The 17,540-nt window shown below is 42.9% G+C and overlaps 1 protein-coding gene across 1 annotated transcript in view; it reads right to left on the reverse strand.

Moving 5' to 3' along the window:
* zbtb45 (zinc finger and BTB domain containing 45) overlaps nucleotides 1-15,693 on the reverse strand; it is a 31,530-nt gene extending 15,837 nt beyond the window's left edge. The window contains exons 1-5 of the mRNA XM_077237972.1: nucleotides 15,549-15,693; nucleotides 13,181-14,083; nucleotides 12,419-12,538; nucleotides 12,210-12,353; nucleotides 11,877-12,141 (exon numbers count right to left, since the gene is read on the reverse strand). Coding sequence (XP_077094087.1) covers nucleotides 11,877-12,141; nucleotides 12,210-12,353; nucleotides 12,419-12,538; nucleotides 13,181-14,059 — 1,408 coding nt within the window. The 5' untranslated portion in view covers nucleotides 14,060-14,083; nucleotides 15,549-15,693. The remainder of the gene's footprint in view (nucleotides 1-11,876; nucleotides 12,142-12,209; nucleotides 12,354-12,418; nucleotides 12,539-13,180; nucleotides 14,084-15,548) is intronic.
* Nucleotides 15,694-17,540: the final 1,847 nt, after the last annotated feature.

Below are 17,540 nucleotides of genomic sequence, written 5' to 3' on the forward strand. Positions count from 1 at the left end.
CTATAATGATTACTATATTAGCGCTCACACCAGTTGATAATAACTATAACGATAATCATAACAATGACTATAATGATTACTATATTAGCGCTCACACCAGTTGATAATAACTATAACGATATTCATAACAATGACTATAATGATTACTATATTAGCGCTCACACCAGTTGATAATAACTATAACGATAATCATAACGATGACTATAATGATTACTATATTAGCGCTCACACCAGTTGATAATAACTATAACGATAATCATAACGATGACTATAATGATTACTATATTAGCGCTCACACCAGTTGATAATAACTATAACGATAATCATAACGATGACTATAATGATTGCTATATTAGCGCTCACACCAGTTGATAATAACTATAACGATAATCATAACGATGACTATAATGATTGCTATATTAGCGCTCACACCAGTTGATAATAACTATAACAATAATCATAACGATGACTATAATGATTACTATTAGTGCTGTCAAACGATTAAAATATTTAATCGCGATTAATCGCATTAATGCCATAGTTAACTCGCGATTAATCGCACATTTTTATCTATTCTAAATGTCCCTTGATTTCTATTTGTCTCATTATTTTTTCTAATTTTAATGCTCTTATCAACATGGAAAAGTGGATCAGCAGTAAGTTTGTTCTTAGCTGTGGTATCCATGTGCTTCTGTCTGAAGTCATCCATTGTAGAGCTTAGATCGGGCCCAAAAAATCAAGCCCGACCCGAGCCCGTGCGCATTGTGTCCGAGCCCGGCCCGGCCCGAAACATAAACTGTAATTATGAGCCCAAGCCCGATTTAAACCCGTCCATTTTTTTAATACGTGGGTCGTTATAACTGACGTTCTCAACTACTTTCTATGTTACTTTCTCCCGCCCGCAACATTTTTGTCCCGCTCCCGCCCGCAAATAGACTCTTTTTTTGTAGGCTACCTCCAAATACTTTCACCTACGTGTCGCCACCATACACATCAGCATAAATGCTCCTGATAAATTATTTGTTATTAAAGCATTAACACACAAACCACTGTTATAACATAAAAGCAAGCAGGCTACTGAGTGCATGGTTTGGCATGACTGGCAAAGTGCGCTCCCTTAATAATTCCTAAAAAGCTGACATCAGTTCATCGCAATCTCACACATCTGTTATTATCAGTGAAGCTGACTGCACAATGCATCTTCCATAATATATACACTTTGTTTGTTATAATTTGAGGATTTGCCAGCTTACAGAATTCAGCTCTGAACAAAAAGTTTTTTTTGAGCGGTGAGGGGAGTCTATTTTAAATGCTTCTGATGCTTCTTCATATGTCTGTGATTGGCTACATCCCTCAACGCTGCAAACATGTTATAAAAAGAAACTCTGGCCTGTAAATTGTTTCTATTTAGTTTTAGTTGTTCTTGTTGCTTTTCTGCAACATATGAATAAAAATGTATTAGTTTTTATGTTTTATTCATAGATATTTCTAGTTTGCGGGAGTCCCGCGAATCTTTTTATTCTCCCGTATCCGCACACACAGAGTGAGTGCATTACCGCTCGAGCCCGCCCTCGCACACGGCCATCAAATCTAGTCCCGTGCCGCACTCTATTGCGTTGAGAGTGCACGTCTCTAGATCGGCGTCTCGCGCTCGCGCCATCCACTCAAAACGTAATGTTAGCCGACTACTCTTTGGCCGGCGCGCAAGCCCAAACAAGTACGTGCGGCGTGCCTGTTGTTTTGTTTCCGGTCTAGCTATCCGGTGTGATGTTGTAGTTGTTCTAACGTTACTAGTTGTTGCAACAGCATTTGATAAAAATACAAAGTTTGCTTGGCCAAAAAGAGCGTTAATTTGCGATAAAAAAATTGACGCCGTTAAAATGTGTTTGCGTTAACGCCGTTAATAACGCGTTTAACGCACAGCACTAATTACTATATTAGCGCTCACACCAGCGGATAACTATAACGATAATGATAACGATGACTATAATGATTACTATATTAGCGCTCACACCTGTTGATAATAACTATAACAATAATCATAACGATGACTATAATGATTACTATATTAGAGCTCACACCAGTTGATAATAACTATAACGATAATCATAACGATGACTATAATGATTACTATATTAGCGCTCACACCAGCGGATAACTATAACGATAATCATAACGATGACTATAATGATTACTATATTAGCGCTCACACCAGCGGATAACTATAACGATAATCATAACAATGACTATAATGATTACTATATTAGCGCTCACACCAGTTGATAATAACTATAACGATAATCATAACAATGACTATAATGATTACTATATTAGCGCTCACACCAGTTGATAATAACTATAACGATAATCATAACAATGACTATAATGATTACTATATTAGCGCTCACACCAGTTGATAATAACTATAACGATAATCATAACGATGACTATAATGATTACTATATTAGCGCTCACACCAGTTGATAATAACTATAACGATAATCATAACGATGACTATAATGATTACTATATTAGCGCTCACACCAGTTGATAATAACTATAACGATAATCATAACGATGACTATAATGATTACTATATTAGCGCTCACACCAGCGGATAACTATAACGATAATCATAACAATGACTATAATGATTACTATATTAGCGCTCACACCAGTTGATAATAACTATAACGATAATCATAACGATGACTATAATGATTACTATATTAGCGCTCACACCAGTTGATAATAACTATAACGATAATCATAACAATGACTATAATGATTACTATATTAGCGCTCACACCAGTTGATAATAACTATAACGATAATCATAACGATGACTATAATGATTACTATATTAGCGCTCACACCAGTTGATAATAACTATAACGATAATCATAACGATGACTATAATGATTACTATATTAGCGCTCACACCAGTTGATAATAACTATAACGATAATCATAACGATGACTATAATGATTACTATATTAGCGCTCACACCAGTTGATAATAACTATAACGATAATCATAACGATGACTATAATGATTACTATATTAGCGCTCACACCAGTTGATAATAACTATAACGATAATCATAACAATGACTATAATGATTACTATATTAGCGCTCACACCAGTTGATAATAACTATAACGATATTCATAACAATGACTATAATGATTACTATATTAGCGCTCACACCAGTTGATAATAACTATAACGATAATCATAACGATGACTATAATGATTACTAAAATAGCGCTCACACCAGTTGATAATAACTATAACGATAATCATAACGATGACTATAATGATTACTATATTAGCGCTCACACCAGTTGATAATAACTATAACGATAATCATAACAATGACTATAATGATTACTATATTAGCGCTCACACCAGCGGATAACTATAACGATAATCATAACGATGACTATAATGATTACTATATTAGCGCTCACACCAGTTGATAATAACTATAACGATAATCATAACGATTACTATAATGATTACTATATTAGCGCTCACACCAGCGGATAACTATAACGATAATCATAACGATGACTATAATGATTACTATATTAGCGCTCACACCAGTTGATAATAACTATAACGATAATCATAACGATGACTATAATGATTACTATATTTGTCACGGTAGATGTATTCGCTGGTTCCTTCTAGTCTTGTGTTTATGTTGTTGTATGAGTGCACGTGTGCAAGGGGCGTGTCTGTATGTCATTACCTGATCCACTCCAGCTGTTCATCATTACAATCACCAGCTGCAGTTCATCTCACCACGCTTCTTAAACTCACCGCTGTTCTCTCACCTTTGTCAGATCGTTGTTTGATGTTCCCCTGTCTTCTGGTTCGTGTTCCTGCCTGGTGTTTCCTGTTCGTCGTCTTCCGTGTGGATTTGGATCGTCTCACCGTTTGTCTGCACGTCACCGGTATTGACCATCGAAGTCCCTGCGTCACCTATCTCCACCTGGCTCACTGCACCCTGGACTTGTGTGTTTTGTGCTAAAAATAAATATTGTATTATACTCGCGATTGCTTCCTGTGTTTCTGCTTAACATGACAGAACGATCTGACCATGGTATGGAAGCAGCGAGCGCCTCGTCATCCTCACTCGAAGAGTTCATCCATCACAGCATCCGTAGAATGGACTCGCAAGAGAAGGAGATTGGAGATACGGGCCGTGCAGTTCAAGCCCTGGTGACGCAGGTGTCCGAGCTCACCCAGCAGATCCAGCGCCTACGACCTCCCACTGCGCCACCCACACCGGCCGTTCCTCCCGCATCATCAGGAAGCCCCTCCCAGTCAGAACCCCGGCTACCCACCCCAGAGGCATACTCAGGTGAACCGTCATTTTGTAGAGCCTTTTTGACTCGATGTTCTATGCACTTTGCCCTGCAACCTCACACTTTTCAGACCGAGCAAGCCAAAGTGGCGTTTGTGCTCACGCTATTGACTGGGAGAGCGGCACTCTGGGGAACGGCGGTGTGGGAAAACCAAAATCCATGCTGTGCCTCGTTCCAGACCCTCGCCGCCGAGATGAGACTGGTTTTTGACCGTGCGGTCACTGGAAGAGAGGCGGCCAGAACATTGGTCGAGCTACGGCAGGGAAGAAGATCAGTGTCCGAGTTTTCCATCGAGTTCCGGACCTTGGCGGCAGAGTGTGGATGGAACGAGGAGGCGCAGTGGGACATGTTCCTGCATGGGCTGGCTGACCACGTCCAGAAGGAGATCTACGCCCTGGATCTTCCCACTACCCTCAACGGACTCATTGATCTGGCCCTGCGGGTGGACGCTCGGCTGTCCAGAGTCGAGCGTCGAGCCACGCCCACCCGCACACTTGAGGCAGCCAACGGGCTACGATCCAGCGGCAGGGACGTGGTCAGCCCTGTCTACGATCACGAGCCCATGCAGGTGGGTCGAGCTCGGCTTTCCCGGGAGGAGAGGGAGAGGCGGAGGTCCCAGGGCCTTTGCCTGTACTGCGGAGGAGCCGGACACTACGCCTACAACTGTCCGGTAAAAGGCCCAGCCCGATAGTAAACATGAGGCTACTATCGGGTGGGATCTCCGCCAGGAAGACCTCATCCACGACAAGATCTACCTCCACCCTCCTCTCGGTAAGACTAAGATGGTCAGTCCACCAGCACGATTGTCAAGCACTGTTGGATTCGGGGGCCGAAGGTAATTTCATGGACCATAATTTTGCACGCAGATTTCAGATTCCCATCAAACCCCTCCCACAGCAGATTGCAGTTCATGCACTCAACGGACAAGAACTTCCTACCATCTCATTATCCACTGAAGAAATCACTCTCATCACCTCTGGCAATCACTCGGAAACTATTTCATTTTTTATTCTGGATTCACCCCTGGCACCCGTTGTTCTAGGACACCCATGGCTCATTCAACACAACCCCCGAGTGGACTGGATACATAGATCTGTGCTGGAGTGGAGTCAGGAATGTCATAGGTCTTGTCTCGTCTCTGCTTGTTCGTCTGTACCTGTTTCTGTGTTTCAGGAGGAAGCAGGGGATTTGTCTAACGTGCCCGCGGAGTATCTGGACCTGAAGGAAGTGTTCAGTAAGTCTCGTGCTGCTTCTCTCCCTCCGCATCGTCCCTACGACTGTGCAATAGATTTACTCCCAGGTAAGTCTCCGCCTAAGGGCAAGTTATATTCGCTTTCGATTCCTGAAAGAGAGGCTATGGAGAAATATATTTCTGATTCTCTAGCAACCAAGTTCATTCGCCCTTCCTCTTCTCCAGCGGGGGCGGGGTTTTTTTTTGTGGGGAAAAAGGATGGTTCTCTGCGACCTTGCATTGATTACCGAGGGCTGAATAACATCACGGTAAAGAATACTTATCCTTTGCCGTTGATGTCTTCAGCCTTCGAGAGGTTGCAGGGAGCATCCATCTTCACCAAATTGGACTTACGTAACGCTTATCATTTGGTCCGCATCAGGGAGGGTGATGAGTGGAAGACTGCGTTTAACACCCCTAGGGGGCACTTTGAATATTTGGTCATGCCGTTTGGGCTGTCCAACTCCCCAGCAGTTTTCCAGGCACTGGTCAATGACGTGTTGCGAGATATGATCGATCAATTCATATATGTCTACCTGGATGACATATTGATTTTTTCTGCATCTCTCCAGGAGCATGTGCAGCACGTCCGACGAGTGCTTCAGAGGTTGCTAGAGAATGGGCTTTTTGTCAAGGCGGAGAAATGCGATTTTCATGCACAGTCTGTTCCTTTTTTAGGATACATCGTGTCGTCTGAGGGGATGCGGATGGACCCTGAGAAGATTAAGGCTGTGGTGGATTGGCCAAGTCCAGATTCCCGCAAGGCCCTGCAGAGGTTTCTGGGGTTCGCCAATTTCTACCGGCGATTCATTCGCAACTTCAGCCAGCTGGTCGCGCCTCTGACTGCCTTGACCTCCCCCAGAACTGCGTTCAGGTGGTCCGACACAGCCGAGACTGTGTTCAAGAAACTCAAAGGCCGCTTTGTTTCAGCCCCCATTCTAATTACCCCTGATTCATCACGTCAGTTCGTGGTGGAGGTCGACGCATCAGAGGTGGGAGTAGGGGCGGTGTTATCTCAGCGTTCACCTGTAGACGACAAGATGCATCCTTGCGCGTTTTTGTCCCATCGTTTATCTCCAGCCGAACGTAATTACGACATTGGTAATAGAGAGTTGTTGGCAGTCAAGTTGGCGTTGGAGGAGTGGCGACACTGGTTAGAAGGGTCGGGGGTACCTTTTATCGTCTGGACTGATCATAAGAACCTCGAATATATCAGAACTGCTAAAAGATTGAACTCCAGGCAGGCTCGGTGGGCACTTTTTTTCGGTCGTTTTGATTTTTCTCTCCAATATCGTCCGGGTTCTAAGAACATCAAACCCGACTCACTTTCTCGTATATTTGATTTTTCCGGTCGCCCGTCCACTCCCGAGTGTATTTTACCCGAAACCGTATTTGTTTCAACACTCACATGGGAGGTCGAAGCGAAGGTCAAAGAGGCCTTGGAAGGGGTAACGCCTCCGCCCGGGTGTCCACCGAACCGATTATTTGTGCCGGAGGGCTTACGGTCTGACGTTATCCACTGGGGTCACAGCTCCAACGTAGCTTGTCATCCAGGAATTAATCGCACTGGATTTCTAGTCAAGCAACGATTCTGGTGGCCACTTATGGCTCGTGACATTCGCGATTTTGTTTTGGCTTGCTCTGTTTGTGCCACGGGTAAGTCTTCCAATCGACCTCCAGATGGGCTACTTCAACCGCTGCCGGTGCCTTCGAGACCTTGGTCCCATATCGCTCTAGATTTTATTACCGCCCTCCCACCCTCCCAGGGTAACACAGTAGTTTTAACTGTGGTGGACCGATTCTCGAAGGCAGCACATTTCATTCCCTTACCCAAATTACCTTCAGCTAAGGAGACAGCGGCTACGGTCGTAGATCATGTCTTTCGGTTACATGGCCTCCCGATAGACGTGGTCTCCGACCGGGGACCCCAGTTCGTGTCCAAATTTTGGCGAGAATTTTGTAGATTACTGGGGGCGACGGTTAGTCTGTCATCTGGGTTTCATCCCCAGAGCAATGGTCAAACAGAGAGAGCCAACCAAGATTTGGAGAGAATGTTGCGATGTTTGGTTTCCAGAAATCCTTCGTCTTGGAGTCAACAACTGTCTATGGTGGAGTACGCACACAACACGTTGCCAGTGTCAGCGACGGGCCTATCTCCGTTTGAGTGTAGTGTAGGTTACCAGCCACCAATTTTTCCCAGTCTGGAATCCGAGGTTGCGGTTCCCTCCGCTCACGCCTTTGTCCAGAGGTGTCACCGCACCTGGACTAGAGCCCGGGAGACTCTACTCCAGGTGGGGGCGCGCACCAAGGCCAAGGCCGATCGCCACCGGTCAAAGCCTCCCGTATACGTCGTTGGTCAAAAAGTGTGGCTCTCAACTAAGAACATTCCTCTTCGCACCGTTTCTAATAAACTTGCTCCCAAATTTATTGGCCCGTTTCCTGTCACCAAGATTATTAGTCCGGTGGCAGTCCGCCTCAAACTACCTCCTGCGTACAGGAGGGTTCATTCCGTGTTCCATGTATCTAAAATCAAGCCCGTTTTTCATTCTCACATTAATCCGCCTGTCCCGGTTCCTCCCCCACCGCGGCTCGTAGATGGGGAGACCACATATTCGGTCAACCGTATTCTGGACTCTAGGCGGAGGGGACGCGGATTTCAGTACTTGGTGGACTGGGAAGGTTACGGTCCGGAGGAGAGAAGTTGGGTTCCTGCTAGGGACATCCTGGATCACTCCCTTATCGATGATTACAATCGGCAGGTAAGGGAGTCTGAGAACGCCAGGAGGCGTTCTTAGGAGGAGGGGTACTGTCACGGTAGATGTATTCGCTGGTTCCTTCTAGTCTTGTGTTTATGTTGTTGTATGAGTGCACGTGTGCAAGGGGCGTGTCTGTATGTCATTACCTGATCCACTCCAGCTGTTCATCATTACAATCACCAGCTGCAGTTCATCTCACCACGCTTCTTAAACTCACCGCTGTTCTCTCACCTTTGTCAGATCGTTGTTTGATGTTCCCCTGTCTTCTGGTTCGTGTTCCTGCCTGGTGTTTCCTGTTCGTCGTCTTCCGTGTGGATTTGGATCGTCTCACCGTTTGTCTGCACGTCACCGGTATTGACCATCGAAGTCCCTGCGTCACCTATCTCCACCTGGCTCACTGCACCCTGGACTTGTGTGTTTTGTGCTAAAAATAAATATTGTATTATACTCGCGATTGCTTCCTGTGTTTCTGCTTAACATGACAATATTAGCGCTCACACCAGCGGATAACTATAACGATAATCATAACGGTGACTATAATGATTACTATATTAGCGCTCACACCAGTTGATAATAACTATAACGATAATCATAACGATGACTATAATGATTACTATATTAGCGCTCACACCAGTTGATAATAACTATAACGATAATCATAACGATGACTATAATGATTACTATATTAGCGCTCACACCAGCGGATAACTATAACGATAATCATAACGATGACTATAATGATTACTATATTAGCGCTCACACCAGCGGATAACTATAACGATAATCATAACGATGACTATAATGATTACTATATTAGCGCTCACACCAGCGGATAACTATAACGATAATCATAACGATGACTATAATGATTACTATATTAGCGCTCACACCAGTTGATAATAACTATAACGATAATCATAACGATGACTATAATGATTACTATATTAGCGCTCACACCAGCGGATAACTATAACGATAATCATAACGGTGACTATAATGATTACTATATTAGCGCTCACACCAGTTGATAATAACTATAACGATAATCATAACGATGACTATAATGATTACTATATTAGCGCTCACACCAGCGGATAACTATAACGATAATCATAACGATGACTATAATGATTACTATATTACCGCTCACACCAGCGGATAACTATAACGATAATCATAACGATGACTATAATGATTACTATATTAGCGCTCACACCAGTTGATAATAACTATAACGATAATCATAACGATGACTATAATGATTACTATATTAGCGCTCACACCAGCGGATAACTATAACGATAATCATAACGGTGACTATAATGATTACTATATTAGCGCTCACACCAGTTGATAATAACTATAACGATAATCATAACGATGACTATAATGATTACTATATTAGCGCTCACACCAGTTGATAATAACTACAACGATAATCATAACGATGACTATAATGATTACTATATTAGCGCTCACACCAGTTGATAATAACTATAACGATAATCATAACGATGACTATAATGATTACTATATTAGCGCTTACACCAGCGGATAACTTTAACGATAATCATAACGATGACTATAATGATTACTATATTAGCGCTTACACCAGTTGATAATAACTATAACGATAATCATAACGATGACTATAATGATTACTATATTAGCGCTCACACCAGTTGATAATAACTATAACGATAATCATAACGATGACTATAATGATTACTATATTAGCGCTCACACCAGTTGATAATAACTACAACGATAATCATAACGATGACTATAATGATTACTATATTAGCGCTCACACCAGTTGATGATAACTATAACGATAATCATAACGGTGACTATAATGATTACTATATTAGCGCTCAACCCAGTTGATAATAACTATAACGATAATCATAACGATGACTATAATGATTACTATATTAGCGCTCACACCAGTTGATAATAACTATAACAATAATCATAACGATGACTATAATGATTACTATATTAGCGCTCACACCAGTTGATAATAACTATAACGATAATCATAACGATGACTATAATGATTACTATATTAGCGCTCACACCAGTTGATAATAACTACAACGATAATCATAACGATGACTATAATGATTACTATATTAGCGCTCACACCAGTTGATGATAACTATAACGATAATCATAACGGTGACTATAATGATTACTATATTAGCGCTCAACCCAGTTGATAATAACTATAACGATAATCATAACGATGACTATAATGATTACTATATTAGCGCTCACACCAGTTGATAATAACTACAACGATAATCATAACGATGACTATAATGATTACTATATTAGCGCTCACACCAGTTGATAATAACTATAACGATAATCATAACGATGACTATAATGATTACTATATTAGCGCTTACACCAGCGGATAACTTTAACGATAATCATAACGATGACTATAATGATTACTATATTAGCGCTTACACCAGTTGATAATAACTATAACGATAATCATAACGATGACTATAATGATTACTATATTAGCGCTCACACCAGTTGATAATAACTATAACGATAATCATAACGATGACTATAATGATTACTATATTAGCGCTCACACCAGTTGATAATAACTACAACGATAATCATAACGATGACTATAATGATTACTATATTAGCGCTTACACCAGCGGAAAACTATAACGATAATCATAACGATGACTATAATGATTACTATATTAGCGCTCAGACCAGTTGATAATAACTATAACGATAATCATAACGATGACTATAATGATTACTATATTAGCGCTTACACCAGCGGATAACTATAACGATAATCATAACGATGACTATAATGATTACTATATTAGCGCTCACACCAGTTGATAATAACTATAACGATAATCATAACGATGACTATAATGATTACTATATTAGCGCTCAGACCAGTTGATAATAACTATAACGATAATCATAACGATGACTATAATGATTACTATATTAGCGCTCAGACCAGTTGATAATAACTATAACGATAATCATAACGATGACTATAATGATTACTATATTAGCGCTTACACCAGCGGATAACTATAACGATAATCATAACGATGACTATAATGATTACTATATTAGCGCTTACACCAGCGGATAACTATAACGATAATTCTATTAGTTTCTCCACAATCTTTTTATTTATAAGCGCTGCAGTTTTGTCGTCTGTCGCTTTAAATCCTAGAGCTCGTTAAAGCAGGATGGATTGTGATTGGCTGTCAATGTTTTACTGTTCATCAGCTGGAAAAACATAATTCTGAAAGTGATTAAAATGATACCTCTAGATAGCTATCATTCCTCCATGTCATTATAGTTACAGTTGTGGTGTGGACTACTATGGTTGATATGATCTTTCTCGTTATAGTCCTTGGTGTGAACGGGACTTTATTGGTTTCACTGAGCTCTGTAGAGTAACATGTAAATGAGGCGGCCAATCATCATATATGATGCATGTGTCGTACCGGAGTGTATGAACATGTGTTTGCTGTAGTTCTTGCGCGAGCGCAGCGACTTCCCACAGTGGCTGCAGTCGAAGGACGTCTCGGAGCCCTGCGGCGCAAAGCTCGGACCTGCAATGCATGCTGGGGTGGAGGGGGGCGGAGCCGGGGTCAGGGGAGCAGGGGGCGGGGCCTGCTGGCACGAATCAGCCAAGCCGTCGATCACCATGGGTCCGCCCACGAAGAAGGACTGGCTCTGTGATTCGCTGGCAGGAAACTGGAACAGCATCTGAGGACAGAGAGACGTGCGTGAGCAGAGCTGTGGTTACGCGTTACACGACTAGCGGCAGGTCAGACCTGGCTGCCGAGGTTCTGCGAGGCCGGCGGCGGTGAGAGCGGTTTGTTGACCCGGCCGCGCGGGTTCGAGCCCAGAGACGCCTGCGGATCCGCCTGAGACCAGAAGCCACCCGGGAACACGCCCGAGTCTTCGTAGAACCCGCCCTGAAACAACAAACACGCTAGTTGCTGCCGCCGTGTGTCACAGCGTGTGTGTGTGTTTGTGTTACCTGTGCGTAGCTGGGCTGATGTGAGCCGTGTGATGCGTTTCCTCTCTCGTCCATCTCAAACAGCCCCTCCCCTTCCTGCACACCCTCGTTCTTCACCACCACCTGCTCGCCGCCCAGCACCTGCACAACACACACGCATCACAGCTAATGCTAATATCCGTGTAGCACCTGCACAACACACACGCATCACAGCTAATGCTAATATCTGTGTAGGACCTGCAGAACACACAGGCATCACAGCTAACGCTAATATCCATGTAGCACCTGCACAACACACACGCATCACAGCTAATGCTAATATCTGTGTAGTACCTGCACAACACACACACACATCACAGCTAATGCTAACATTTGTGTAGCACCTGCAAAACACACACACATCACAGCTAATGCTAATATCCGTGTAGCACCTGCACAACACACACGCATCACAGCTAACGCTAATATCTGTGTAGCACCTGCACAACACACACACACACATCACAGCTAATGCTAACATTTGTGTAGCACCTGCAAAACACACACACATCACAGGTAATGCTTATATCTGTGTAGCACCTGCAAAACACATCACAGCTAATGCTAATATCTGTGTAGAACCTGCACAACACTGTACGCATCACAGCTAACGCTAATATCTGTGTAGCACCTGCACAACACATACACATCACAGCTAACGCTAATATCTCGGTAGCACCTGCACAACACACACGCATCAGAGCCAATGATAATCTCTGTTTGACAAAGTGAGCGTAGCATTACCTGCAGTCTCAGCGGCTGCCTCTGTTTGCGCGTGTGCGCGGTCTGTCTGTCTCTGTCGGCGTCCCTGTCGGCGTCTTGTGCGTCTCTCTCGTCGTCTTCGCTGAAGCGCTCCACGCCGCTGACCAGCTCCTCCGCCACTCCGCCGTACTCCTCCGCCATCTGCCCGCGCTCGTTCGCCGCGCCGCGCTCCGCGCTCAACATGTAACTGATCTCCTGTGAACAGCTCGAGGGCTTCAGCATGGCCCCGCCCCCTGCTACGCCAAGCCCCTCCCCTCTACACATGGCCCCGCCTCCTAGCTCGCTGAGTGGCATTAGAGCGCCGACTCCGCCCCCTTCCAGACCGCCACCCTCCGCCTGAGCTCCACCTCCCAGAGCAGCCGCCATGTCCGAGCTGCAGTCGTAGCCGTAGCCTGTCAGCGCCACGCTCTCCCGCGCCTTCCCGTCGGCCCCGTCCTCCTCCTGCTTAGGCCCCGCCCCCCCGCCGGAGGCTCCGCCCCCACGCCGCTGCGAGATGATCTGCGTGCACTCGTCGATGACGGTCTTGATCTGCAGGATGGAGGCGGCGGTGAGGATGCAGAGCGCCTGTGAGTGTAGCACGACTAGCGAGCCGCTGTACATGAAGTCCACGAGCTGCCGCACCGTCTCAGCCGGCACCAGCGGCGGCACCGAGATCTCCGAGTGGCCCAGCAGGAGCTTGTCCTGGAAGAAGGGGCTCCCGGCCGCTAGCACGCAGGCGTGGGCCCGCAGCGAGGCGTCGTGGATGCGCACCGTGACGTCGCAGAACAGGCCTTTACGCCGCTGGGATCTCAGGGCTTCCAGAACCGACTGGCTGGAGTTGTGGAGGTGAATGTAGTGGACGGCCTCTGGACCCGACGCCATGACCCGACCCGACTCACTGTGACTCTAAACACATTTAAATAACACCAATAACACATTCATAAATAATATATTACATAGAAGGTTTGAAATTAACACCCGCCAACCCACCACATCCGGGTAAAAAATCAACTGTGGCGGGTAACGCTGTCAAATCACGAGCCAATTTGGCGTGTTACTTATTATGTTTACTCACTTTGCTTGGGAAGTACGTGTAAGACAAATCTGCACAGATTTAGCGCAAATACTCGCAACAAACAACAGCGTGCTTGTTCATTTGCATTGAAGCAATAGCTTAGATTAAAAAGCATTTGGTTAACAGAAAATACATTATCATTTTCCAACATCCTAATTTTTTTTAATGTTCTGTGTACTGAATTGTTCTGTCCACCTAAAACATGTTTTTCGAGAAAAGGATGACGATGAAAGAGGAATGGAGGAGATGCTGGATTACAGGATTTTGTTTGATTAAGAAATGAGTGTATGAAATCCAAATTCTATAATACTTTTTTTTCCTTTTTATGACTAGTAGAAGTTCTGAATCGCCGGTAACTTAAAAAATTAGTAGTCAAATTGGCCGGTGAGTGAAAAAGTTAATTTCAAACCCTGATCCTATACAATTAAAGGTACAGCCGCCCTAGCTGTTAATAAACAGAACTGAATGCGTCTCGCCGGAGCTACTTCTCTGTTTATGTCTATGACATAAAGATACTTGTAACGGTCACTTTGTGTTTTATGGCAATCTGAGTTAAAATGAGAGCTGAGCATGTGCGTAAAGTGTCAGTTAGATTTTGACAAGTGAGGAGAGGAGATAACCGCTCTGCCGACTCTCTTTGTATTCTTCCTTTTATTTCCTTTTTCTATTGTGACCAGAGTTGGATGTTTGTTTTTGTGTACTTTTTCTCGCTCGATCCCCATGTATGCCATATATGACGTTTGAGTGGTTTTATTAAACGCGGGGAAAATAGACAACTTTCGTCTCTCGTGCATCTTTTCATCCGACATCTAATGTTTTTCTCTCTGGGCAACATCTCAACTTTGCGTTACATACTGTGTTCCTCCGCAGCGGTACGACCCGACCGGTTTAAAATAGTCCCAATATAATCACTTATAGGTGTAACGTTACTGTAGAGATTCAGGATAAGAAAAAAACACGGTGTGGAAAATGGATTCATGATGTACTCACTTATTATTTAAATTTTGTACATCTTTAACACAAAAAAGTAACAGACTGCAGCTTTAAATATAAAATAAATAATTATAAAAACACAATTTGTTGTATAAAGCGCTATAAAATAAAGGTGGCTTGACAAACAGGTCTTCAGGATCACTTATCGTTAAAACTCGTGAGACTGAGACTCAATGTCTACAGGCTGTCACGTGAAATTAACACTATATTAATGCAGAATGAATCATTATGTTCACTTCTGCTCTACATGTTTATTATTTGCATTGACATCTATAGAGCTGATACGGACAGTCACACGCTCACCTGCAGATGTGTTTAAAGTGCACTAACACGCTGCTGCGCGATCATTACTGCTTTAATATCGATCTCGGTTTGATTTGCGAAGATTCGCGACGGACTGAAGCTTCTCTGCGCTCACGGGCCCCGATATCCGCGAGCAGCCCGTCAAACAAAATAAAAGCCTTCGACATCATTTAGCAGCCCGTCAAAATAAAAGCCTTCGACATCATGTAGCAGCCCGTCAAAATAAAAGCCTTCAACATCATGTAGCAGCCCGTCAAAATAAAAGCCTGGTTCCAACATCATGTAGCAGCCCGTCAAAATACAGCCTTCAACATCATGTAGCAGCCCGTCAAAATACAGCCTTCAACATCATGTAGCAGCCCGTCAAAATAAAAGCCTTCAACATCATGTAGCAGCCCATCAAAATACAGCCTTCAACATCATGTAGCAGCCCGTCAAAATACAGCCTTCGACATCATGTAGCAGCCCGTCAAAATAAAAGCCTTCAACATCATGTAGCAGCCCGTCAAAATAAAAGCCTTCAACATCATGTAGCAGCCCGTCAAAATACAGCCTTCAACATCATGTAGCAGCCCGTCAAAATAAAAGCCTTCAACATCATGTAGCAGCCCGTCAAAATAAAAGCCTTCAACATCATGTAGCAGCCCGTCAAAATAAAAGCCTGGTTCCAACATCTCTTAAAAGACAGTGTAAAGAACAATTTTATCCACACAAATGTTTCATTTGCTGAATCAAGGTTTTAAAGCTAAAAGTGTAATAACTATTCAAATAAATTGTGCTGTTTCACCATATGTTTTGTTTAAGAAAGGAGTCCGTGTGTTTTATTAGAGCATAGTAATGATCATAAGTGCAGGGATGCAAACACATGTATGGTCAACAAAGAGAGAGGTTATCGAAGCCCTCGCCCCGCGGCAAATATCCATAATTGTGATGAATTTAATCCTTTGTTAGTTATCATTTTGCAGTGTAAGATTACAGTTAACACCTTTAAATATTACATAAATATTACATGAATGTTTTTTTTATTAAACTTAATGAGTGTATAAATCAGCAGCAAAAAGTAATTCTTGAAAAAATCTGCACAGTAATTTTATAAAAAATAAACATGTTAATACAAACAAATTACTATTAGTACTCTTATAAAGTTCAATCATGCAATCATACATTTCACAATTTTGTATTTATATATGAATGTCAAGAATTCAGGAGTGTAGGCTATAGTATATTTATATAGCCTACACTACCCAGAAATAATATACAATTAAACTATATTTATATAGCCTACACTACACAGAAATAATATACAATTAAATTATACTTATTTCAAATGTATTGTGCAGGATAGGTATAACAAATATTTAGGCTTTTAATAATCGTTCAGTGCGCAAAACCATGAACGCCACAAAGCGCGTATGCGCATCGCGGGTGCAGAATGATGTGCTCAGAGTTGTGACTCCGTGTTGCTTTGAGCACATCATTCTGCACCCGCGATGCGCATACGCGCTTTGTGCGCTCTGTTTTGAAGCATTCATGGTGTGTAGCGCTGCACTGCACAAGTGCGCATTTAAAAGTTCACTGCAAGCCAAGAAATGTCGAGCGCACAAATCCTAGTGTATATCTGTCCAACAGTTTATTGATCATTTGTTTCTTCACAGTTTTAAATTCCAGTTATTGTGCGTTTGATGCCGATTCATAGTCCTTGTGCTAACAGGCACAGCGAGTCGTTTAAAAACTGCAACAAACATAATATACAAATACACAAAATAAAGTTATTTTATGCAAATCCACAGCCTTTATCTACAGATCAAGCACTATAATGTGAATATATCATATTGGAGAGAGTTTTACAGTGCATCCTGCTGTAACCGGTCGAGGCGCGCGCTGTTATACTGAATGGAGAATGATTGACAGCCGCAGAGGAGGGAAAACGAGTTTACGTAAACTTTAATTTAATTATGTAATTAGACTTCTGTCCCTCACATTAAGCTATGA

Source organism: Siphateles boraxobius, unplaced genomic scaffold (assembly GCF_051911475.1).
Source record: "Siphateles boraxobius isolate OS27281-9 unplaced genomic scaffold, OSU_SipBor_1 10, whole genome shotgun sequence".
NCBI lineage: Eukaryota > Metazoa > Chordata > Actinopteri > Cypriniformes > Leuciscidae > Siphateles > Siphateles boraxobius.